Source organism: Lethenteron reissneri, chromosome 25, assembly GCF_015708825.2.
Source record: "Lethenteron reissneri isolate LAM-NWPU_2019-01 chromosome 25, ASM1570882v1, whole genome shotgun sequence".
NCBI lineage: Eukaryota > Metazoa > Chordata > Hyperoartia > Petromyzontiformes > Petromyzontidae > Lethenteron > Lethenteron reissneri.
In genome coordinates, this window is record NC_083803.1 from 2,369,962 (window position 1) to 2,397,597 (window position 27,636).

General features: G+C 42.8%; 1 protein-coding gene across 1 annotated transcript; it reads right to left on the bottom strand.

Moving 5' to 3' along the window:
* Positions 1-2,966: 2,966 nt before the first annotated feature.
* Positions 2,967-26,261, bottom strand: SPATA17 (spermatogenesis associated 17). Its single transcript, XM_061558892.1, has 10 exons — positions 26,126-26,261; positions 24,648-24,737; positions 23,737-23,818; positions 18,070-18,120; positions 17,849-17,952; positions 14,199-14,322; positions 11,068-11,256; positions 10,608-10,756; positions 9,718-9,853; positions 2,967-6,468 (listed from the first exon to the last, which is right to left on the bottom strand). Exons 1-10 carry the CDS (start codon positions 26,179-26,181, stop codon positions 6,391-6,393), a joined length of 1,059 nt encoding a protein of 352 aa, XP_061414876.1. The 5' UTR covers positions 26,182-26,261; the 3' UTR covers positions 2,967-6,390.
* Positions 26,262-27,636: the final 1,375 nt, after the last annotated feature.

Sequence of the window (27,636 nt, forward strand, 5' to 3'; positions counted from 1 at the left end):
CAGAGTCGACATAGCACAACACACGGCATCAATAAAAGCCCCTGGATTGCACCTGCCACGGTGACAAAGAGTAAAGAATGCCGAAGCGAAGTTGGTCTCCGTCCATCTGTTCAAGTTGTCGGGCAGCTCCAGCGGACCCCACTGTGGGCCACTCCACGCGCAGCCTCCACTCCTCCCACCCGCGCGCCTCCCAGAACACCTCCACTAACCCCCCCCCACTCCTTCACTCTCACTGCCCAGCGACCTGCCCAGCAAGGACACATGCCGCACACTCGCAGACGAGAGAGAGAGAGCCCAGCAAGCTGCCAGGTGGGGACAGGGAAGATCCCCGCTCAGCCCCGCACTCCTTTACCCCCCAACCTCAGCCCCCCACAGGGCATAACATGCACTAACAGCTGCCCTGTGTCAAGCGTGTTTTCATCAGCACTAACAAAAGTAGGCAAGAGCTCTCTCCATTTGCAAGTCAATGTCATCACACACAATAACCCACTTCTCTTGAAAATACAATAATTGGTTCAATCAACGTCTGGGAATGTTTTTTTTCGTAGCATGTGCGTGACATGCAATTGAAATTGTTTTGCAAACAGTGCGTTTTTTAATTGCTATTGATATTTTAAACGATACCGTGAATCAAAATGTTCATTTCTTTTGCGTTAAATTTCGATGTAAAGCTTTCGTGACTGCAGGGATTCATATTCCTGGTTCTTTTGGTAAAGTCACGTAAAAGGGAAATAATAAAATAATAAAAATAAAACAATAAAATTCTCACGACGTTTCGATTGCAACACAAGCAATCATCGCCAGGTGTGAAACCCACAGCAAGAAAATTTGACTTTACCGAAAGAACCAAGAATATGAATTATTTTGCGTTGTGAATATTTTTTTTGCATTGGCAGACTTCTTAACCAAGTAGTGTGTTCGTCAACATACACTAATTTTGGATAAAATTCGCAGGCCCTGTGACCAGGTGAAAAATCAGTGGAAATCTGATGAGTTTTAGCCGAAGAGGAAAGCGACGTGATCCGCTAGAAGAACGTCCAGGACGCGACAAAATGTAATTCTTCGCGGATCTCTACCTCGGCCACTTGAAGAGCACGTCCTTCTGCAATACCCAGCAGATACCTGGCACATCACGGGCACAGAGGACACTCCGTGTATGCCACGTTAATAGAAAAAAAAACTGCTTAGTGCGTTAATATTCCAGTCGATCGATTTAGCGGCGAGCAGTGCAGGCCACGGGGGGCTGCGCGGACCCACGGCGCTGAGTGCTGTTCGGCGCGGCAGCTTGTCAAGACGCACGCGGGGTCACGGGTGGCCCAGCGAGGCGGCCCTGAACGCGAAGGGCCAGGGGGGGGGGGGGCAGTTGGGGCAGGGCCGTGGGTGCACGACACCGGCATGAATATTCAGCGCAGCAGCTGCACGGACAGTAGCCTCACAGCATCCGTGCACTGCCCCGGGTCACCTCATTGCATATTCATGCTTAAGTGCTCCGGCTCTCCCAGGTTGTGTCTCACAAATTGTTGTACAGAGAATACTGAGGTGGCACAAAGTGACCGTGGCTAATTTTAAAACACTTCACACACTCCATTGAAGCACCAGATCATTTCCATTCATTTCAAATTGCTAATATATGACGCCACCTGACAATGCCTTATTAATACCATGCAGGATATTGATAACGTTTAGATTCTTGACCAGTGTACTCTATTCCATTTGTATCGTGGACTGCTTTAGGTAACACCAGTACCCCCTATTGTTGTGTGTTAAGGCATTTGGACTGCCGAGCATCTTCGAGCGAGTCTACAATTCGGATCGCCACAGCCACCCAGTGATTTCAGTGAGTCAAACATTCGCCGACACTCGTGTGCCTACACACAAGGCACACAATGGCCTGCGCTCGCAAAATGTTGTCATGGGAACTCCAGTATCCACCCTGGGAGATAGCACATTTTTGTCATTCCCTTCAGTGATTTGCCTGTCAGCGGTGTGAAGTGAATGGTCATTGCACTCACCTAATGTTAGACTTGTGTTGAAGCTTACAGCAGTCATGTATGCAATCATACACAGAAAGTGCATTCTTGAGCAGTCTTATTAAATGGAAAATTAAAAATGTATGTCTGATGATATAAACGAGATATGTATCTCATGCCTGGTGTATTTGTAGATATTACAGAATATGTGAACAATACCTTGTTTGCTAAAACAAATAAATCAATTTCCAGGCATTATTTGTTCCTTGCAGGCAGCTCCTCCTTGCAGCCTCTGCCGGTAAGTGGCACATGGGGAGGTGGGGGTGGCGACGCAGACAGTAGGGAAGGGGATGGTTTGCCATGAAGTGTCTGCTCATACGCCTTCAGCTGGGGCCACTCCACACAGCATGGCACCATGGATTAGCCTGCCAAGCTGTCGCCAAACACTGACGAGTGAGCACCACTGTCGACACACCCAATGTCAGCATGGGAAAACAAAAAAAAAACCTAAAACACACTTGAGAAGATGGACGCTACAGACATAAGTGGCTCACGGTGGGGTAATGCACAGAACGAGAGTGTGAGCTTGGGTCGTGCTGCCGCCCGCCAGTTTGCTGGATTGCATCCCAGCTGCACGCACACTTTACTAATGCATGAAGTGTAACACTGAAAGGTCATTAATTCCATACTCTTATTCATTTTATAGGCAACACTTCGGGAATGCCGACATTGTTTGATTTTCAAATTACTGCATCAAATGAAAACAAAGATGTGCTTGTGCCGTAACAATATCTGTCACATTCACACGACGAGATTTGTGTGCCCACAGTATTAATTAAACGCATTGCTGTACAGCAGCCACCCCATCATTTCCCTTTGTTGTAATTAAATGGAGTGACTGGGAGGAACAAAAAGCGGATAAATATCACATGTGCATTGATGTTTTTGAATAAACCGAGTTAAAAGAGTAATATATAATTCATGCACCACACCAAATAAATTCCCACTCGCGAAAAACTGTATTATTTATGATCAGCATCTCAGCATTACGGCGAGTCCATGAAACTAATAGGGCTAAATTTGTACAAAACACTGACCATATTTAAATATTTGTTAGCAAAGGGATTTATCTCTTGCCAACGCATTTCTAAGAATGCCTCTAAACCACGACCGGCAGAGTGTGTGGAACTTCCTATTAGAGCCTGGTGAAAGGATGAGGAGCGCATGGGCACTTGCCGCCTTGACAGGCATTAGACTAATGACTTGTCTGTGCGGCAAGCTGACGCGCAGTTAGTGGCCCTCGGCGTGCGGTTTCGGGCCTATTAGTGCTGTTCCTGCCTTCCTGAAACGAGGTAAAGTAAACCCAACAGCTTGGCTGGGGCTATTGATCAGGGATGCTTTAACATGCAAATGAGAAATGCAGCCCCAGAGATAGCGTTACGGCCGCGCGCGGAGCGCACAGGTAGACACAATTAGTGGACGTAACAGGCACCCGTGTTGGCGTCTCACAGTCGCTGCCGGTTTCTGACCTTTTACTCTTTTCAGCCCCTTGAACCAAGAGCCACCGAACAGCTTTTATAATGTACACACGGCACAACATTTGTGTGACCTTGTGGCAAAATGCCGCACTCAAATTTGAGCCGATATTACGAGCACCAGAGTATCAATAAGTGTTCCCCAAGAAACAACAGTAACTAACACCATTTTAATGTTTTCCTTTTGGCATAAAAAGCACATTTACGAAGAGCAAACTTTGAATTCTGCGCATGCTATTTAGAATTGATGATAAGTGTTTTCATACCGTCATCAGTATGGCTCATTGACAAAGTAATACTTCTTACAAAGCGGAATGTGCCCACAGTAGCCTTTGTGAAATTGTCTGTACGCAGAGATAGATGGCAGCCAGCCGGCTGTTGTGCTTTTATGCGCACTGGCATTCTGCCACCAATTGTGCTTTTGTGTTTTGGTAGACAAACAATTTTTACCGAGATTCAACATATTCCTATCAAAGCACCGTATGTCCAAGAAAAGTGCGCGTCTGTGGTAGGCTCGTTTGGTGCGTGGGTGGCCGCAGAGGGCTGTGATGTTGGAGGAACAGCTGCCAAGTCAGCTTCTTGCCAATTGGTGAGTCCCTTCCATTAACCTCTTCCAGTCCACTGCTTCAATCGCATCTTACATTTAACAGCAATGCCTCGTGAAAGGATGCTTGTCAACTTCATGCAAACTGTTTTCATATCAAATGGCAGCCACAAACGCACACAGCTATACACATTTTCATCTGAGTTAAAGCACTGTCAATGTTCTAAAATATGTTTTCTGGAAACAGGACTCTCTCTTAAAATGAATGTACTATAGAGAATGATTGAGGGTGGCAATCCGTTAAAACCATGCTTTAGATCAATATATTTTACATACATTTTATATAAAAGATAGGAACACATTTCTCGAGCACTGCAATACTTAGTATGAGATTTCGTGACCATGTGTGCAGGTACATATGAACCTTAAGGCGGTGCCCCCGGCTCTCACATCATGTCTGTGATGCAGTCACTGCTAGTCTGTTGATGGTCGGCGATGCGGCAATCGACTCATCTCGACGAGCTGTACACGATGCACCACCACGGTGCGTACCACGAGCGTTCAGGGTTTCAGCGCAATCGTCCTCGCTGCGTTTCAACATCGCGGAGTGGCACCGATTTCGGATTGATGGGTACCCCCAAAGTCGCGGAGTGAAGTACACCCCTGGAAAAACTAGTGTCCCAGAAATAAAATATTTAATTGCCTCGGCCAGTTTGTATTATTTGGTACCCCGGGGTACCGCCAGAAGGATCATTTGGCACTTTCATTTAAACCTGTCTGCAGTTGTAACTCGGCCTACGTTTCCCTTGGCTCCTTCTCGACGCCAAGAGCAGTGCAACAACAGCAAAGAGTCCGTTGTATTCATCTTGTGTAAATGCACAAAACTTTATTTCCTATTTTTATTTTCCCAACTCTAGACACTGGCAAATGGTACTGCGTAGAGATGTTTTAGCGGCGCGTGTCGCGTCGATACCCAGCAGACGGATTGTCGCCACTGGGTGGCAGCAAGCAGTCAGCAAACAGGTCCGACAACACACACACACACCCTGGGCACAAGCGGGCAGAGCTGACCAGGCACCAGACCACGGACGCAATCCGCTGTGAGCGTGTGACCAGACAGAAAAAGTGAAACCTTGGATTGCGAGTAACTTGGTCTGCGATTGTTTTGCAAGACGAGCAATTTTTTTAAATAAATACTAATTTGATAAACGAGCGAGGTCTTGCAATACGAGTAGTACGTGTATACGCTTTGTCTGCCAAGCGTCACGCGATCACAACTGATTTTCGAGTGCTTTGGCATACGAGTGCTTTGGATTATAAACACGTTTCCGGAACGAATTATGCTCGCAATCCAAGGTTTTACTGTATTTGTAAACTGTCTATATCTGACTGTGATGTCTGTTGCATCATCGGGAATTACAAGTTCTCTACAGGCACACGAGTTAGAGAAAAAACCAGCAGGATTGTTTGTCAGACAGCTGGGAAGCTTCCTGAAACAAGCCCACCATTGATTTCTCTTCAGCAGCGGAAAGTGCTTCGTATGCATGTGACCTGGTTTCAATTAGGAAGTGTCATCGTATGTTTTTGTACTGGCCTACATGCTTGAACCACCCATGTTTTAATTTGCACAAGCACAGTTTGGCTCAATAAATGTCGTTTTTGTTTGTGAGAAATTCGGATCACAACGCAAAAAGAAAAACTAAAATTGGAATGTTTACTGTAAATTAAAATTACATTTTAAGTAATTACATTCAAACTAAAAGACAAAGGTAGGCGGCCACATTTGTTTGAGTTAAATTTAAGCATTGGACATGGCTGTTAATGTTCATAAATCAGTATTGCCAGTGTGCTACATACAAACAAGCAAGGGTGAGTGACCATATATCCAATTTTCAATGTATTAGATTAGTAAAATGTGTAAACGTTGAGGTAGCAACATTTTAAGGTCCCATTAGTATTAAACAAGAACAGTTTACAGATTATTTTCAAGTAAAGCTTATTACAGCTTTATCATTATCACCAGCAATGCAACCTTCCTCCCATAGTGGTAATGTCAAAGATACACCAGCAAAGACAAAGCAAGTTGTTTTTTTTACTCATCATCACTTATCCTATGATGCATCTTAATCACTGAAGTGCCTGTGAATGTAATCTCATTTACCTGAAAGGTTCTTCCTGTTTTAATACAAATAGGCTGTTCGAAATATAACATCTTCTTTCATTTAAAAATAGCAATTCCCAAATCACCACACACTTGTTTACGTTGTTTTTTCTTGTTGTTGTATTTTTTCCATTTCATCTACATTTCTAGTTCTCCAAGGAACAGCTCCATTCGCATGCCTCAAACCTCCTGTCCCTGGGAGTAGGTCTTCCCCAGCTTCTCGAAGATGGGGATTGGTGGAAAGACGGTATGGTACGCCTGTCGAAAAAGAGAAAATACTTTGGAGTCTGGACAAGCAAGGCAACAGCGTCATCTTTCGTAAATCACTTCAGCTTGCACACCGAGTCGCACAAATACATTATTTACAACCCACAGTGCAAATACTGGAATTGTTGGCAGCTGCTATTCTTTAAACTAGTTCTGGGGTTTCTAATATTATCTTTTTTTCCTGATGCCAAATAAGAACACCTGAGGCCCATCCTTTAAGTTTAACCCTCCCTTTGGCATTCTGACGCCTGCTGCTTGCCTTCTGTGCCTCCTCGCACCCCCCCCCCCCTCTCTCTCATCCCGTCTCTCTTGCATCCCTCCACGAATCTGGGCTCAGCTGCAAGAACCAACCACCATTTAATTCCCTGCGCTATGGGTCTCTGCCTAAAAGCAGCCTGCGAGGCTAGAGGCTTGCAGCATCCACAAACTTCCATCCACCTCCCATTTCCCACACCTCCGATTATCACGGTTGGCTAGGTACGGTGCGACGGAAGTTCAACATATATACATTTCGAAGATAACTTGAATATTTCTGTCTCCCATGGCTATAAATTAAAACAAGAGCATTGTTTTAACAAACATGTAACAACCAAACTTTGCTCACAAACGTACTACAATGAATAACCATTGTATGAAAACACGTAATACACATCTATCTGGTGATGCTATTATCTGCTTAAAATAAATATTTTAGTTGTTTAACAACGCATTTAATTTTTTGTCTATTTTTATTACAGATGTGAATATTTTGCTTAGGCATTCATTTTTATAATATATTGTACTACCGTAATAGTTTATACCATATCGTGATGGAAACAATGTATGTGCTGATTTGTTTTCACATTTACAGCAGTGTTAACAAAGATTGTATTACAAAATTGGTCATATATTGCACCGTATATGTACAACTTCATATGCATATAAGTAAAGTAAACGTGTGTAAACACACACAAGCATCTACTGGACAGTAAATCAACTATTGTAGCATAAGCACTCTCTGCAGGGCTGGCATTTATGTGACCTTTTACATATCCCATGTAAGCACACATATAAAGTACTCAAAGACAAGTCTTTAACAGACTGTTGGGGCAAATGCTATTAGTGAGCAACTATGAAGGCCGGCACGGCACAAGAGGTTGGGGGGGAATACCACACAACCTGCTGTGTGTGTCTCCCCAGTGCTGGTGTTTACACACAGAGCACTCGGTTCTCATTTACGGCTGAGTCGACCTTGGGGAGACCCAGGATTGGTTGAAATATTCGCCACTGCCCAACTGCTGCAAGTTGCCAAGTCAGTGGTGAGGATTTTAACACTGATTCAGTAGTAGCTCAACACAGGTACACATGCATTGCAATGAATGAATTACATTTTCACAACACGTGTTCTTAAAATCAAATAATGTACTGTGTCTATAACATATTCCTTTACTCGTGTTTTAATATTCCAACGATAAAATTAAGCGTCCAAGAACAATCACTTGGTGTTCGAATAGCCATTTTTGGGAAACATAAATGATAGCATAAATGCATTATAAGTATCCAGACATTCAATCACCAAGTTATATATGCTACATATAACAAAGGCCAATTTCACTGAAATTTATTGAATAAAAATTTGTAAAGAGTCTTTAAATTTGAAACTGTTCAAAGTTAATATTTATTTGTAATGTTTTTTCCCCTCCATTTTCGATTATTATGTCAAAGCATTTAAAAACGATATTGTGCACATTCTGCAAAGGGCATCATGTGAAAATGATCGACAACTTCATAGTCTTTCGGAGATTTTATTCCAGAAATTTGCATAAGTTACTTCAAATTATTGCAGCGGTTGATCAAGTAATTGCAACAAAACTACGAATCATTAATTATTCGTTGGAAATAAAATGTTATATCTTCGGCGCGGGCGTACATCTGCGGAGCTGTGCGTTGTGCCGCAGAGGCTGAGTGCGTTGCTGGAGGTGCGCCGTGCTTAGAGGTGTTAATCAGTGGGGCCACACACTGCTGCGGAGGCCACAGCCCGAGCGTTAATGATGGATGCCGCGAGTGAAACAGTGACCGTGAACTCTGTTCTGCTGCCCACAGCACCGGCAGGTAATTTTAGCTCCATAGGCGACCATGGGCCTGGTCTCCACGGCAACCCGGGCCCTCCCGGCCTTCTATCTCTAATAGTTCTGCTTGATTCCTGCCCCAGAGGAAGATTTCCTGGCTAAACAGTATATATCATCAGTGACTGGTAATTATACTCCTAGACACATGCAGATGTTGGGATCAGAGGCTGCGTGAGAATCAGACGGAGCACCAGATTTCGTAATGATGTTATTTGCATGTTCTACAATACTAATTTGTGAACTAATTGGCACTATTTATGGGTTGCTCACAATAAGTTTGTATTCAGTATCCAATAATGGTTTACAAATGAAACACTAGATAATTTGCACACAAGTAAAATCGCAATACAGGAGTATATTAGTCGATGTAAAAGTTAGAATCTCTGCTTGTTTTCTAAACCAATACAATGGTTTTCTGAGCTAAGACGTTTAGCATATATATTTCGTTTTGTTAACAGATACAACTGTGAAACTACTGATGTTGAATAATATGGCTTTGGAACGGATACTTTAATTTAAAAGACTAAATGGTTAAAATAATAGCATCAACCTATCCTCCAATCACTCTGACATTGCCAGTGAGTTATAAGAGAGGTATGAGGGTCTGGCCTACCCACCCAGTAAATGCTGACTGGTAGGCACAAAGCACCCAGGGCACTGTCCTCATTGTAAAACCACTAGAAATTATATGTGCACCCAAGTATTAATTGCAATAATCTTAATCATTATTAAAAGGTAGCTTTTTAATCACTGTCTGGACACTGCTGACAGCGTCCTCAATCACGCTTTGTGGTCCTCAGGAAAGGGCAGATATAGTTACTGAACCTTCCAAACTATGACTTGCTCTTAATTCCTAATTCTTTTGTAACCTACAGATAACCTTCCACATGCAGGATTCTTGTTAAATGGTTTGCTGGTCAGCATTTTATACTGTATGAAAAAACGTGTGATCCATAAGAAAATGTGTTTTAAAATGACATCTGACAACTGCTATAGAAATTGCAATTTTTACATTGACACTTGAAAAGAAAACGATACAAAATGTGATGCGAGTCGGATTGAGGACAGTTGTTTGACCACAAATACAAGCTATGCATATTTAGTGTGTATCAGCACGTGACACAAGGCTTACTTTATTGGAGATGATCTTGTTAGGCTGCTCATCCCGGAAATGCTTGCTACCATAGGGGATGTGGCCGTAGTCCGAGGACGTGTGGAGAAGTGGCTCGTACTTTCTGTTCTTGTGAGCACTGACGGCGGGCAGGAATCTGGGAGAATAATGAAGAATGTTATTACCGGATTCAAAAGTCATGTTATTTTATACAGCACCATTTTATTTTGGAACACAGCTACTGATGGCTTGTTTTGTTGGTGCACGGGCTACCAATTCAGCTGCAGAGCCTGCAAACGTCCTTGCCAATGGAGGTCACGAGTGCTTAGTGGTAACCACTGCCTGAAGCACATCAGATAGCTCGAGAGCTGTGTTTATCGGCCACAGCCATTCACTGGTCATTTCATATTGCTTCAAAATGATTTTCATCATAAAAAAATTTATCGCGGCAGTGCTGTTTTTTTCCACAATAATGACTAAATTTAGTTTTTCAATTTTTTATGACAAAATGTACTCATTTTTGTAAACGGGGTAACAATAACAATAATCAAAATGGCATTATGAACGTTGTTAGTGGAACACTAAAAAACGTGTACAGGATGAAATATACAGCATGCATCATCATCATCCTCGTCATCAACAACACTTGTGAAACCACCCCAGCCTCATGGGGCCACTTGCACGATCCATCATTTGTGTGGGAATCACTGCCTCCCTGCTGTCTGTTGTCACTGCGTTCAGAATGTGTGCACGCGTGGGATGTTGGGACTAGGAGCCTGTAAGTTCATTCTGCGTGGCTGGGAAGGCCTTTAATACAGTCGAAACCAACTAGAGAACAATGTAGCTTGGATACAGCAAAGTGAAGTCAAGCGTGCTAGGGAGCAGAGAGGAAGTGTGAGGGTTGAGCATACTGGGTGTCGGTGGCATGCTTCTTCCACTCTTCCCTGCGGAGGACTTTGGGGGCCTCTTCCAGGCACACAAAGGGTGTCGCCACACGCACCGATGGCTCTAGCGGCTTTTGCCGCTGCCTCCAAACCTCCGCAGGATCTTTAAACGGGCCCTGTACACAAGTGTTTTACACCACACTTAAAATACTGAGCAGTTTGGTCACACTTATGTTTAAAAAGCACGTTTGTACTCAATAAAAAAACGTTATATTACCCATTATACAGCTTTTATTTTTAAAGGCATATTTCAATTAATTTGACTCTTTGCATCAGGAGCTGAAAAAGTCTGGAACAGGAAAAGCAACACAATTGTGGCACATAACTGAGGGTATATTCTGCATGACAAATGAAAACATCTGGAATGGTAGCTGGCATGGCGTAACGGCGATCGAAAATTCTTGCTGGCAGGGATTTCAGGCCACACCTGTGGTTTTGGAGCACAGATGGGCGGCAGCGTCCGTGGCGGATGCGGGGTTAGTGTCGATTTTTCCATCCCAGCGCTCTCTTCCATCATAGCCAAGGGCTTCCTGTGGCTCAGTGGCCTCGCCTGCAACAGCCGGTACTCCATCTCCATGGGGCACGGTAGGAACGGCGAGTTATAGATCCCAGCAATCTGTAGGGAAACGTGTTTTCCCAATAATTCATAATCCACGTACAATGGCAAAGGTTGAAAATCAGATGTAAATGCTGTTGGGCTGCAATGTGTTAACAATAACACACAAGCAACAATGGCCAGGACACATTCAATTTATTATTAAATAATAGTTTTGAGTTCCATATGCATTGTCAGCTATTTAACTAAACCGTGTTTCATATTTACTTTATTATGGGTGGCTTGAAATTAATTTGTACAATGAAATTACGAACAACCCTTTCCTTCACTTTATAATATTCAGAGACCATTTAATTTCTAACATATGTGTGAAAAACCATAAAAACTGATCCAACACATTATTATCATTTTCTCCAATTACAGCCAACGAATACAAAAAGAGCACAAGTAGCATGACAGCAGTAAGAGGTCAGCAAATCCAAAATGAAAACAGACAAATAGAGCACCGTGGGACATATTTTATGCAAAATTAATAGACGTGGAAAAAGACAAGAGGCATTTTAGTTGTGGGAATGCTGCACCACAGTGTGACAGCTTTTAGCTATCTGCCTGTCAGCCTCCTTTTATTTTTCTCGCAACTGTCATGTACAGGAAGTTCAAGCAAAGCGGCCCACTCAGGATGCCGCTGCTCCCAGTGATTTGTAAAAGCGAGTGGCGACCCCGAAATATTGAGATGTAATCTCCAGAGGGCCTCGGCCACTAATGGCTTCCGGTATGCTCCTCCGACTCCACCTCTGCAGCGGTGGCAGCAGCAGGCGACACGCTCCTGGATAAAGGTAAATGAGCTGTAAAAATTTTGATCGAAGCAGCGGAAATGAGTGATGCTTGGGGAGCACATGTGTGTGGAGTGGAGCAGAGCGGAGGCCGGGCCACCACGCGCGCTGGGCCTGCCCCCCAGCAAACAGCTGTGCTCCAGTTGTTTCTTCTGATATGCGGGTACAGGCCAGCCAGCCCATCTGCCAGCGGTCAGTCGCTAACCCCAGGCTCTCCACAATGCCACTGCGCCTTCTTCAAGTTCCTATGACGAACTCGCTTGAGCTGGGCTGTCCCAAGCCATCTAGCTCCACTCAATGTTCATCCCCTTTAGCAATATTTTGCTTCTGCAAACATTACAGACACTATTCCATGTCGTTTTAACTTTAAAACACATTATTATCATTATTAATAGTTGTTATCCGCTGGATTATTTTAAAAATGGCAAGTGTACATTAGGCATATGTTTGCATAGTAAAAGAAAAACATGCAATAATCAAAAGTTATATGAGTATGGGAAATATCTACTCAAAAAGGTAATCTAATATAATTTCCCACAATAAAAATCAGTCAAAATTTAATACAAAACAACAAATTCTGAATGAGTAAAAGGCACTCACTTTTGCAACTTTAATTATGAAAGTGATTTATGTGCAATAACACTGGGAAGAACTTATTTGTCATAAAATACCGTAATTATGTTTTTATCTGATACAGCAGGCTAATTGAAAGTAAGGTGTGATGGTAGATACTGCGGGCTCATTACAGCCGGAAGAAACACAATCTAATAAAAATTGAATTTATCAATAATAATGTAAATGTACTCTGAACTAGAGAGATATGCCAGTTAATTAAATGCGCTGGCTGTTCATTTTGTGAAGAGTTGCTGCATTACTGTAATACACACGAGATATTTTGGCAGGCTTCCACTTCATAAAGCAAACTAAACCCAGCAACAATGTAATTACCATCTTGGATGTCCACATGAAATAACACATAGAACAATATTTTATTTTACAAATTACTGAAGACATTTAACCCTTCAGAGCTTAGCTTCACGAAGGCTATGAGCCTTTGACCTAAAATGTGTCTATTAGTGTTTTGCAGAATGGTATGCGGCACATATTTTTTTTAACGAAAAACTGGATCTCTAATTGTCAATATCTTAATGATCCTTGAGAACATTTTAAAGCATATAATGATTAACTTCCCCAGCTATTTGATAATGTGTCACTATTCTAGGTAATGGTTTGATTCATCATCATCATCATCACGATCCATGAGCAGATAGCCTATAGGTGTCCACTTCACATTTCGTCATTTGTTTCCACTTTCCTCTGTCTTGTGCCAATATGCTCAAGTAGTGCAAATCTTTCTGGCACCAATCTTTGATTCAACATTGTAATATTCTATTGTCTCATTTGTCCTGTGTCACATGTCATTTTTGTATAATTTGTTGCATTAGACTAAAGGCATATTAGCACATAGTTTGCAAAGTGTGTGTGTATACAGTAAATTCTATATTTTTACATGCACAATTTGATGCACATATCTTAAGCATAATAATCAATTTCATTTGATTAATCATCAAATGCCAAGAAATTATGCAATCTACAGCAGTTGATTGGCAATATAGCTGTACGTCACGTCAGTTCTACCATTTAAATATGTACTGTACTCAAACTGTATATATGAAGAATTGTTACTATTCATGTTTTCAACGTGTACGTTTTAATATGCTCAGGCTATAAATAACGAAAAAAAGGTTAATTCCTTAGGTTTTCCAAGATGGGAGTAAAATGGTGCCAATCACATGGAATTTGCTTATTTGAAGGGTACGTGGAAGGAGGTGTCTGATGTCACCTGATGGATGTCAAGCATTGTGATTTTACTTACCTGATGAAAGGTAGGCTGGAAATAGGTGGGGGGTTTTTTCATTACTTTATGGGTTTCATTTATGTATTGCATTGACTCCCCCTCCACGAGTGCTAAGCAGGTGATCTGCTTGCCTTGCATGATAGATGCTAAGCAGATGGTTTTTCTTCCTTACTCAAGTGCTAAGCAGGTACTGGAGTGTATTTTCATTAAGTAAGTGCTAACCAGCTGAAGTGCTTTCTCTGCTTGAGTGATGAGCAGGTGGTGTGTGTTCTGTACCTGGTGGGGCTGAGCAGGTGGCGTGTGTTCTATACCTGGTGGGTGCTGAGCAAGTAGTGTGTCTTCCGTGCTTGGTAGTCGCTCTGCTGCTCAGCCGTTTGCAGGGCAAGGAATTGCCGATCCTGTGACTGGACGGCTGCATATTCATCCAGCTCATTCCTGCATTAAACATTTTGGACGCATTCTTTTGAGGTAAAAACTCTGTTGCTTCGACATTGGTGTGTGTCACCATCACACATTACATTGCTGCTTTACAAGCATAACGTCATGCATAGTTGGTCTAAATGAAAATTTTATGATGTTTATCTAGGGTACTACTTTCCAGATATTTTTCATTCAGCTGTTTATTCATTGCTATTTCTGACACGATGACAAGTTTCAGAAGTATAGCTGATGGCATTGTTGTTGTTGTCTCATAAACGAAGCTATTGCAGATGAGCCACTCGTCAATGTTTTCGATAATTTGGTTGTATGAATATGACCAATTGAAAATTATTCCCATTTATCAGCGTGGCACTGTTTAGCTTTGAAAAAAGAATCCACTACATTTCATTAATCTATATTCGTGGGTCTTTCAGTAAAGTCACGTAGATAGGTTCAAAGTAAATAACAAAAGAATAACAAAAAACTACGACGTTTCGTTCGCAATACAAGCGGTCGTCTTCAGAAAGTCTTCAGAAAGACGACCGCTTGTGGAAGATGACCGCTTGCGTTTTTTGTTATTTTCTTTGTTATTTTTTTGTTATTTTTTGTTATTTTCTTTGTTATTTTTTTGTTATTTTTTGTTATTTTTTTGTTATTTTCTTTGTTATTTTCTTTGTTATTTTTTTGTTATTTTTTGTTATTTTCTTTGTTATTTTTTGTTATTTTTTTGTTATTTTTTTGTTATTTTTTGTTATTTTTGTTATTTTTTTGTTATTTTTTGTTATTTTCTTTGTTATTTTTTGTTATTTTTTTGTTATTTTTTGTTATTTTTTTGTTATTTTTTGTTATTTTTTGTTATTTTTTGTTATTTTTTGTTATTTTTTTGTTATTTGTTTGTTATTTTTTTGTTATTTTTTGTTATTTTTTGTTATTTTTTTGTTATTTTTTGTTATTTTTTGTTATTTTTTTGTTATTTTTTTGTTATTTTTTGTTATTTTTTTGTTATTTTTTGGTTATTTTTTGTTATTTTTTTGTTATTTTTTGTTATTTTTTGTTATTTTTTTGTTATTTTTTGTTATTTTTTTGTTATTTTTTGTTATTTTTTTGTTATTTTTTGTTATTTTCTTTGAACCTATCTACGTGACTGTACCAAAAGACCCAAGAATATGAATTCCTGCAGTCACAAAAGCTTTAAGACAAGATTTATATAATCTATGTTATGTTCACCTTTATTCATGTAGAAATTGATAAAGGTGTTATTTATTCACTCATTAACATGTAAAGGTGTTGCAGTGGTTAGTACACGGCACTGTGAACTTGGCGACCTGAGTTTGTTTCCAGCTATGGCTACTATCAGTGGTATGGATATCTTAGCTGGTCCAGGCCCCCACCTCACCAATCCACACTGATCAGTATGTCTAAGTACACTGTCAAACAATCCCCACGACCAATATGGTGCGCGCTGTTTAGACATAACTATTCTTTTTTTTTGTACTGTGGGACACATACACAAATAGCTACTTAAATGGATTGAAACAACCATATAGGGTATTTTGTTGTAAGTGAGACACCATAAACAGTTCGATTGGGCAATACAGTCGCCATAGGCAATTTAAATGCATCACTGTCACCTAATACACCGTTGTGCAATTAAAAAACATCAATTGTAGTTTGTAACTATTTTCACTTAATGTTGATAAATACTCTATGAACATTAAAAAAAAAATTCCCATGATTTATAGAAAACAAAAACCGTCACAATAACATGTTACAGTGCAGTATTATCCGTTGTCATTGTTTTTAAAAAGGATATTTTTTCCCAAGATTAATTTCCATTTGAAATTTCTCAAAAATAGTCTGACGGTTTTATGAACATTATTCCTACAAATGACTTTAACTGTGAGGGCTTTCATAAATATTTTGATAAAACAACACATATATATTTCCCCACCACTGGGAGCTCCTTTGCCACAGAAGTCATTTAATAAAAAGTGTGAATGGAGTTAAAGCACTACACAATGTCAGTGGTTTGACAACCCAGCTAAATCAAAGCAGTAACTTATTTGTCCCCATCAATCACCTGCCACGAGATACAGAACATCCAATAAATTGCCATGGCCCTTGGGTGCAATCCCCAGGGATTGCACGAGAAGTGGTGACTTGCCCTCCCTTGCTTAAAACCACCGATACTTTCTTAAACTATCCTCATTTTATAATGAATACAAAATAGATGTAGCACCCGTGCCCTTTATTTACATGTCAAGGCCTCTGAATGGGTTGCATATTTAAGTCCTTGTCTGAACACAGACCCCCATTATAGCGTGGTCACTCGAATATTCCCTTGGTATCTTGCCCAAGACTCCTTACCACTCTTGGTATATTCACCAACTGGTATACATAGAATTTCAGATAACAAAACGCCCTCGACAGAAATTGGAATGGGCAGAGAAACTGAAGGATAATTTGTCACGTATTCCCGCATGATTTCCCCACGGCAGAGCTTATTATCAAGTTTTTAATGTCCAGTAGGTGTACGATCTACAAGCCTTTTTAGTTCCACAGTGATGTCTGAATGTTTCCAAAGAGAACACATCTCTACTGTTGAAACTCAAATACCTGTGCATATATAATATTGTAAATGATAATTCCCTGTATATAATATGTGCTATCACATTTACAGATATATTTCCGGATTACATTTAATCTTTCAAATGTAAACAGTAAAATCCCTATTTCCAATTGGTTGATATTTAAGTTAAGTATCATGAATTTAAAACGGAGTATATTTAAAGCAAATTATAATGCAAGTCCATGTATATGTAAATTCTGACAAAGTATGAGGGGTTGTATGATGATAAAAAAAGCATCCCATTGAGCAAGCTCTATTTGGGAGAATGTGGAACTGATGAATGATGTTCTGCCACTCGGTCCAGGGAAATGTGTTCCACAATCGCAGGCCAGAGTGGTAACACGAATCCACCCAGATAGCCATCAGAGAAGGTAGGTGAAAAATGATTGGCTCCAACCGCTGCAAAATGGGCAATTACTGCGGTGGGCACAATAAAACACAGGCAGACACAATAAATTGCGTCAGAGCTGTTTAGCAATCAGGCCAGCACATTTCGCTTATCTGCAAATCGATCGGTGAAGAGAATAGTCGCGGTATTTTCAATTTGCCATGTTGTTGGGACAAAGATAACAAATGGGAGGTTTCAGAATCTCAGAATAAATGAGCTTTTTATTAATATCATGACTCAGCCCAAAGAAAATTGAGTTTCTAATCACACACTGCATAGTTGAGATAGCAAAATATATCTGCCGCTTTTACAGCAGGACTAAAAATTGTGGCAGTTTTGGCCCGGTGCTTCATCCAAAGGGGGAATCCATTTAGTGTGGTTACAGTCACCTGGGCATCCTACACTTTTGAAAACCAGCCCCCTCAAAACCCTGCCCTGCAGCAGGCCACTTTATAATCTGATACTATGTTATTACATGACAATGCAGGTGTGTTCTACAACAGATAAATAAGTGATTCACCCACCTGATGATCTCATGCTTTATAGCAAGCCCATCAAGATAGTTCCTCAGAGCATAGTAATTGTGCACATATTTCCGAACGTAGTAGCCACGCCATATTTTCTGGATCTGTCAAAATAAGTATAGCATTTAGTTATTTTAGCATATATATAACAATTTCAAGTGGTGCATGGAAGTACAAAATACGTAAAAGTCAATTGGATACAATTGTTACTGCAGCCTTACCTTTACAGCCATCGCATTAAAAAAAGCCAACTTCATCTTGAGAACAGCTTCCTGCAAGAATAATTCCAGTAAAAGTAGTTCTCAAAAACTCTCATTGACCGTGATTACTCATGAAATTATTTTACAAAAAGACTGAGGTGACCACTCTTCTTTTAAATGTATCAAATAATGAGGTGATACTACACTGCCCAAAATGAACAAGTGCCAATGACAAAAAATGTAAACACATTTGTCAATATTGAGATAAAAGGAGAAAAAATATGAATACGTGACATTTTAGGGAATGGCCGTACATCATAGCTCAACCTTTAAATTGTATATTACTAACTGACATGCTACACTTATTTCTGCTAGTCATATTGATGACGCATACATTTATAATATTCATATATACTGTAAAGACTAAACCCAGCAGGAAGTCGTACATTTTCACTACTAAATAAATGTAACCAGTATGTTTGTGTTTCTAGTAAATGGTGCCTATATTCGCACTACAATATAATTAGTCGTTGTTAAACTTTGAGGATGTTGATGGGTCATGGTTGTCTTAGGTTGAATGGGTGGTAGGTTAGGCCACGGCCTTCATCACCCTCTCAGAAGTCAGGCACGTGACCACTGGACGAGGTATGAGATGTATTCCCGAAGAATTTTGAAGAGAGAGAGATCTGTATCGAGGGGCCAATTGTGACGCCAGCGCGTTGATATTACAGGTCCGTTGGCGTGCCTGTGTACGGTGCGCCGGACAAATAGATGCCATTTTGGACCCTCATAAACCTCTCAGAAAGTCCTTGGGTGCACGTGGACGGTGTTGGGAGTGAGAGCGAGTCGTGTCACAGTTGACGGGGAATTAGGGAAAGCAACGTAGAGCGCTACCAAAACTTTTATTTCATCATTTATTGATGACCGCCCTATGTTCTCGATAACGATCGCAGCCAGGATAGATCGAGGCACAGTGGGCAGGGGTCACATAAAGCATACAAAAATATTTTACTTTAATAATTACGTATGCCTGTATGTATTGTACTTGCTATTATGGGTGACATCCAAGGGAGGCTTCTGTTTTAAGAACGTTTATCTGCATCCACACTTGTTCAGAAAAAGGATTACAAACATATTGGCAACGAAATTGGACCCTTTTTCCAGTATCAAAGTATGAAAAAATAAGAATAGAATTACCCTTTATGGCAATAAGACAGGTATTAAGATGTTCAAACGCCAAATAGAATCCTAGATGGTTTTTTCAGTGAAGCCACATAGATAGAAAAAATAATAAGAATAAAACAATAAATATGAAAATAAAGAGGATTAAAAAAATATCACGTTTCGATCGCAACACAAGCGGTCGTCATCAGGAACAGGGAGGTTAGCCTCTGAGGACAAGCTGTTTATAAAGGTTTAGAGATGGGCGGGGCAGCTAATGTTAATGTAGGAGAGGTCTCCGACACCGGCAGTAGGTCTACACCAATCAAAGCATTGCACCTCGCTCCACACACTCACACTGCTGACGGTGGAGGTGGACAAGAAAACAAAAATCAAGTCATGACCCAAAGTGGTTGATGACTGCTGAGTTTAAAACTGTCGTCTCGGTTGAAATTGTGTCTGTGTCTGTAAAAATGGATGGCTTCGTGAACGAATCTTTGTTGATAGCCAGTCGGCTTGCAAAGTACCATCGTCTTAGAGAAATTAATTTCACGTGAGCCAGCTGCATTAAAGTAATGATCAGCCATGGCAGAAGTATTGGTCCTGCCGTGTTTCAGATCTGCCTTATATTCACGAACACGGTCCGAGACATGTCGTTTGGTTACTCCAATGTAACTGCTGCCGCAGATACAGCTTAGTTTGTAGAATGTCAGGAATCTTGGCCTTCACAGATGGGATCAGGTCACGAATTGTATGCACTGTGTTAAATCGGACCTGGATCTTGTTGGACCAAATATTCAATTATTGCAATGGTATCAGGCACAGTAACTTTGTTGAACAGAGAAAATCGCTCTTTCCACAACTTCATAAAGATTTCGATGACTTCATTTTTCAGCAAGAGAGAATTAGACTGATCCGTACTGAACTAGATCATATAGACAAGACACTTTTGAAATCACACTTAACATTGACGGGAAAAATGTCTATATCTGATTGGGAACATGTAGATAACATGACTGCTTCATCAGCCGCTACAATGTCAGATAAATGTAAAGATAACCTGATTTCCAAGTTCAACCTCCTTTCCAAGAAGAAACCAGATCCACACATTAAAAAGTTAGACGTTGACAAGGTTGTTATTAATCTGAGTAATAGCCCTATTTCCGATGGTCTAAAGTCGGGTTTAGCTAAAGAGTTAAACTTTGCAGTCACCCCCAAACATACCAGTGGATGACATCATTGCCCAGGTCGATGTACCTCTTAAGGATTTGGGACACATCGCTGCAGACATGACAAGATTTGAAATCGCTGCAACCCTCAAAAGCACTTAGATACCAGTCAGCAACATCAGTAAGGAGGAGCGCTTTGAGTTATTTCAATTATTAAAAGAGGGAAGATATTGTCATCCTCTCAGCCGACAAGGGCAATGCCGCGGTCATCATGGACAATAACGTGTACAATAACAAAATTCAGGACCTACTAAACGAACAGTACCATCACTTATTCAGCTTCATTAATTGAACAGACCAAACTGTTTTCCTTAAAACCTTCTGCAGCTAGACCACCCAGACTATATGGCGTACCAAAAATCCATAAAGAAGATATACCCCTTCGTCCCATCGTCTCCACCATTGGCTCAACCACCTACAAACTGGCCTGATTTCTGTCTGAGACGTTGCAGCCATTCACTGGTAAGACCACCTCTTCTGTTCTTAACTCAGCTCACCTGGTATCGTCAATTAAAGACATCTGACTGTCTACATTAACATTAGCTGCCCCGTCCATCTCTAAACCTTTATAAACAGCTCTTTGATTGGTGTAGAACTATTGCCGGTGTCGGAGACCTCTCCTAGATTAACATTAGCTGCCCCACCCATCTCTAAACCTTTATAAACAGCTTGCCCTCAGAGACTAACCTCCCTGTTCCTAATGACCGCTTGTTTTGCATTTGAAACGTCGTGATATTTTTATTATTTTTTATTCACATTTTTATATTTTTATTTTTTATTTTTTCTATCTACGTGATTTTACCAAAAGAACCATAAAATATGAATTCCTGCAGTCACGAAAGTTTTAAGTCAAAATAGAAACCTTTTTCAAGGAATGATGTCTGCATTAACCACACAAACTTGTAGTGAACATGCAAACAAACATGCTCTGTATTCTTTAGGTCGGAGACATCTTGACAATATAAGCTGTGGGGGTGGCCATTGTATTGTGAGAGATTAGCATGTCAATGTAAGGACGTAGGGTGGATGCCTGGATGGCATCTGTCTCAAATTTCTTGCCAATGTTTTCATGGAGAAATTTGAGACAGATGCCATCCAGGCATCCACCCGACGTCCTTCCTTGTGGAAGAGATACGTAGATGATACTTTCGTCATCTGGCCACATGGCCTACCAGCTCTGGACCAATTCTTCAACCACATCAATTCCATACACCCAGCCATCAAATTCACCATGGAGGTGGGAAAGGATGGCAAATTACCATTCTTGGATGTTTTAATCGAAAATAGACCTGATGGCTCAATGGGACACTGTCTACAGGAAAGCCAACCATACGGATGCCTACCTAAAACCTGACTCCAACCACCATCCATCCCAGAAGAATTCCTTCATCAAAAATCTTTACCATAGAGCTCGTTTTATTTCCAACCATCACGACCTAGCCAGTGAACTGGAACACGTACACCAAGCCCTCAAGAAGAATGGATATTCATACTACATAATCCGTAAAGCTATCGCCCCAACCGTTGGGAAAGAACCATCTGAGGACCCAATCAAACCCATCACCTTGCTATACATAGCAGGGGTCACCAAAAAGATTTCCAAATTCATGAGCAAACACAAGATCCAGGTACGATTCAACACAGTACATAAAATTCGTGATTTGATCCCATCTGTGAAGGATGTGATCCCTGACATGCAACACCCTGGTGTCTACAAACTAAGCTGTGTCTGCGGCAACAGTTTAATTGGGGAAACTAAGCGACATGTCTCGGACCGGGTTCGTGAACATAAGGCAGATCTGAAACACGGTCGGACCAATACATCAGCCGTGGCTGATCATTATTTTAATGCTGTGGGCACACACGAAATAGATTTTTCCAAGATAAAGGTACTCTGCAAACCCACTGGCTTTCAGCAAAGATTCGTTCATGAAGCCATCCAGATATATAAACACAGACCTATGTTAGCAGTTATTTTCGACTCTGAGTTACATTCACGAACACAACCACCGTTAGCTGTTAGTAATCTTTGTCATCTTTTTCCACCTCCATGTGGCGATGACTCTTTCTGAGCTCTCTCCGAGCTTATATTTACAAGCAAATTTCTTACATTACAATGGCCACCTCCACAGCTTCGTCTGTCAAGATTTCTCCGATCTTACATTTACATGCAAATTTCATCTCTAGCCCCGCCCACTGACCGTTGGGCTACATCCATCTCAAACCTTTATCACTCCCTGCATTAGCAGCGCTCCCACCATATATTTTTCCTGCCTCAGAAGCTCTCCCGCTATATTTTTCACCTGCTGATGATTGCTTGTGTTGCGATCGAAACGTCGTGATATTGTTATTATTTTCATTATTTTTTATTATTTTTCTATCCACGTGGCTTTACCGAAAGACCCAAAGAATAGGAATTCCTGCAGTCACGAAAGCTTTAAGTCAAAACATGCTCTGATAATATATGCATTGTCTTTTAACCTGATTGACCTACACCTTATTTAGGGCCTAATCTCACCAGTGTCAGACCAGTGAACGCCAAAAGGCGAGCTGCAAAAGGTTTCTATTTAGTGTTAGAACATCTTAACATCTGTTTTATTGCCAGAAAAGATCTGTCCAAAGACAGCTGGACAGCATTTTTCTTTGTCTGCTGTTAAAGCTCCTTGTAGCAGTGAATGCCAATGAACACCAGTTAATATTCGTAGTAGTGGTTATCGTTTCACCGGCTTCTTCCTGAGCATGTTTTGTTTCAAATGCATAAGATCCTCATTAAACGGGTCCTCACCATGGGACTCAAAGAACTCCACCACCTCAGACTCATGATGGGGATTGCCCACCACAGTGGTACGCGCTACGAAGCGCGCACAGTATGATGTTACATCGCTAAATAGTCCGTTTTCACCGCGTGCATTTCTAGTAAAAAAATTGTGCGAAACATGTTTGTGCAATTTTTTTAATTGAACGCATATGCGAAACGTTATACTTGTAAAGACATTTTGTGCGGAATTAATCAGCAACATATATGCGAAACAACGCATAATGCAAAAACTTATAGCGGGGGATTGCTGTTGACTGTACACTCTACCTCAAAGTACATCATATGACTGTTCTCAGACTTACATGAAAGCAGCTGGATAGTTCTACAGTACTAAAATGTGTTTGTTATACATTACACAGACATGACTTTGCTTGATATTTGTAAGTGGAAATGATGCCACATGATCATGGCTTTTGCCACTGAATACCTGAAACCTCTTACAGGGTTAATGAAGGCCTTGTGCTCTGGGTGAACGTGTACCTTAACGATGGCTCGAAACACCTTCCGGTCCGCGTACCCTCTCCAATGCCTCTGGATAACTGTTGCATTTTCACGTAAGTAGCTGCACAACTCAAAGCAAATTATAAGCAAAACAACGTTGGGTTACAACACATTGTCTTCATTATGGATATTACACTGACCAAAGAGTGAAAACAATGCAATTCCAAATACAGTATGGGTTCACCTATACTGAGAAAATAATAAATGACTGCAGATGGTGGTATGAGGCTGTGTGAGAGTACAGAAAAGGAGACATGGTGGTGCCATGGCGCTGTGTCAAGTTGGGAGTGGTAGTGACATGGAGATAGCTGTATGAGGTGATATGAAGTTGAATGAAGGTAGGCAGTTGATGATGGCATGACGATGGCCCAAGTAAAGAGCTAGCGCCAGACGATCATCTGGAGTTGTTAAGATGTGATGGCCTGGAGCCCTGTTGAGTTATGGAACTCACTGGAAGTACGAGTTAATGGCATGGAGCTAATTGTAGATGATAGCACAACGCCGGTGGTGGTTGGTATGTGTGTGACGGGGCGAGGGGCATGTGTGTGTCACGCTGGTGGTGGCTGTATTTGTCTTTAAGGCGGATGTGGTGGTGGCCATCCACCCTCTCGTGTGTCGTGCTGGCCTTCATAGGTGACCTCTAACGACAGACTATATGTGCGTCACGATGTTTATTGTTATGTGTGTGTGTCACAGCGCTGACTGTAACTGGCGGTATTCATGTTTGTCATGACGGTGGTAGTGTCAGTCAACCCGTGGCACCTGGGTCTGTCCCGTGACCCTCCTGCCAGCGGGCGATCGACACTTCACGTGGCCTTAAAGTGCACCTAGCCTGGCACAAGCGCTGTGAGGAACGGCGGTTGTTGTTGTTGTTGTATGTCACGGCTCACCGCAGGTAGGCCCGCACCCTGCACCCTCGGAGATGGGCTTGGAGCCTCACGGCCGCCCTGTGCTCCAGGTCGCGCTGCTCCTCTGCCACCCTGCAGAGATAGTTTCAGTTTTCAGTTTCATTTATTTGGTATAGCCCTGTGAGCCATTCGGCTCTTGAATCAAGAAAACATCTTAAAGTGACTATGTGACTAAGTGCAAACAGAAAATCCAAGAAAAGACAGCAAAATATTGCAGAAAAAGCACCGTACACCAACGCTGTGTGCAAAAATCCCAGTGGGATGCAAGTCAAACAACAACCACAACCACAAGACAACTTAGATTAAGGCCATCAGTCTAACTCCCTACTACAACAAACAAACATGGCCAAACCAAAAAACTTTTCGAAATCACCAAAATAAAGTCATAAAAGCAATGAAAGAGCGATCATAGAAACTGTGACCGAGTTTTCACAATAAACGACAGAAACAGCCCCGCACATCGGCACGGCCCCCCACCCCCCCCCCCCCCCACAGTCCCGACAGGGTCAAGTGGTGGTGGTGGTACTACTACCGGCAGGGTCAAATGGAGGTGGTGGTGGTACTACTACCGGCAGGGTCAAGTGGTGGTGGTGGTACTACTACCGGCAGGGTCAAGTGGTGGTGGTGGTACTACTACCGGCAGGGTCAAGTGGAGGTGGTGGTGGTACTTCTACCGGCAGGGTCAAGTGGAGGTGGTGGTACTACCGGCAGGGTCAAGTGGTGGTGGTGGTACTACTACCGGCAGGGTCAAGTGGTGGTGGTGGTACTACTACCGGCAGGGTCAAGTGGTGGTGGTGGTACTACTACCGGCAGGGTCAAGTGGTGGTGGTGGTACTACTACCGGCAGGGTCAAGTGGTGGTGGTGGTACTACTACCGGCAGGGTCAAGTGGTGGTGGTGGTACTACTACCGGCAGGGTCAAGTGGTGGTGGTGGTACTACTACCGGCAGGGTCAATTGGTGGTGGTGGTACTACTACCGGCAGGGTCAAGTGGTGGTGGAGGTGGTACTACTACCGGCAGGGTCAAGTGGAGGTGGTGGTACTACTACCGGCAGGGTCAAGTGGTGAAGGAGGTGGTACTACCGGCAGGGTCAAGTGGAGGTGGTACTACTACCGCAAGCCAGGTGACGGCGAGCCGTGCGGCCGCGAACCCGTCCACCCGCATCGTGACTCCTCACAACGGCGAGGGAATGTTGACAGCGGGAGGCCACGAACCGGCGCGCACGCGTGTGGTGAGGGAGCGGCAGGCCACGAACCGGCGCGCACGCGTGTGGTGCGGGAGTGGGAGGCCACGAACCGGCGGGCACGCGTGTGGTGCGGGAGCGGCAGGCCACGTACCGGCGGGCACGCGTGTGGTGAGGGAGCGGCAGGCCACGTACCGGCGGGCACGCGTGTGGTGAGGGAGCGGGAGGCCACGAACCGGCGGGCACGCGTGTGGTGAGGGAGCGGGAGGCCACGTACCGGTGCCGGCTGTGGAGGGCCACCAGGGTCGCGTCCATCGCGCCCGGCGCCGCCATGGCCGCGTCGTTGTGTGTGGACGCGCGCGCGGGGTCTCCATGGCGACCGCGGGCGGTGACGTCATCGTCGTCGCGCGGCGGCGGCGTCGCCCGCACGTGCGGTTCGTTGCCGTGGCGACGGAGGGGGGGGCACAACACCGGGGGTGGGGGGGAGGGGGGTCAGGGAGGGGTGGGGGGGTCAGGGAGGGGTGGGGGGGAGGGGGTCAGGGAGGGGTGGGGGGGTCAGGGAGGGGTGGGGGGGAGGGGGTCAGGGAGGGGTGGGGGGGTCAGGGAGGGGTGGGGGGGAGGGGGTCAGGGAGGAGTGGGGGGGTCAGGGAGGGGTGGGGGGTCGGGGGGGTCAGGGAGGGCTACCGGCGGTGTCATCAAGAACGGCCTCTGTGGAGGAGGGTCGTGAAGGACGCTGCTGCTGCTGCTGCTACTGGGCAGTGCCAGGCTAGGTGCACCCTGATGCTACTGGGCAGTTGGAGGCAGTCGCCCTCCAGCAACAACGGAGGGCAGAGGAGCGACGCTCACAACAACGAGTGGAGCGCCGGGTAGTTAAAATAGAGCGAGTTGGCACAGCAGGGGGCACAGGTGGTGCATCAGCCAGCAGTCGTCTCAGTCAGTCGACCCGTGGCACCTGCTGGGTCTGTCCTGTGACCTCCTGCCAGCGGGCGTTCGACACTTGACGTGGCATTAACGTGCACCTAGCCTGGCACAAGCGCCGTGGGGACGTCACCGCCACTTAGTGGCGAGTAGCATAATGTCTCTCCCACTTCAGCAAAAAAAATTATTATTGCTGTGGTTTTCCCACCTGATGATGATTGCTTGTGTTGCAATCGAAACGTCGTGATTTGTTTGTACTTTTATTCTATTTTATTTCTAACTACGTGACTTTACCGAAAGAACCAAAGAGCATAATGTTGATCAGATTTTGTATTTAGACTGAAAGAATCCAATTAGCCGTGAATCGCTTTTACAGATGTCCAGTTCTGCGTGGCGGGTCAGAATGTTACAACAACAGACTTAAACAAAGACCAGTAGGAGTGCAAAATATAGGGAAGCTAAGCAAGGCACTAAAATAGATAAATAACTAAATAATATTGATTTGGTTGTCCCACCTGATGACGATTGCTTGTGTTGCGATCGAAACGTCGTGATCTATTATTTTTCTACCTACGTGACTTTACTGAAAGAACCAAAGAGTATGGATTCCTGCAGTCACGAAAGCTTCAAATCAAGATGGATAAATACATTTAATAAAATATCTCAGTAAGTACAATTCCTGCCAAGTTTTGAACAGCAAACGCAAGCTTGGGCAAGGCAACGAAACACCAACAGAGTCCCAGATCGCACCAAGACAACACACACAGTCCCTCAATAAAATTGGACATTAAAATGTAACTATCGATACAGGATCAAAGTTACAAATTACATTGGCAAATGTGGTTGTATCCAGCACTAATCTTTATCAAC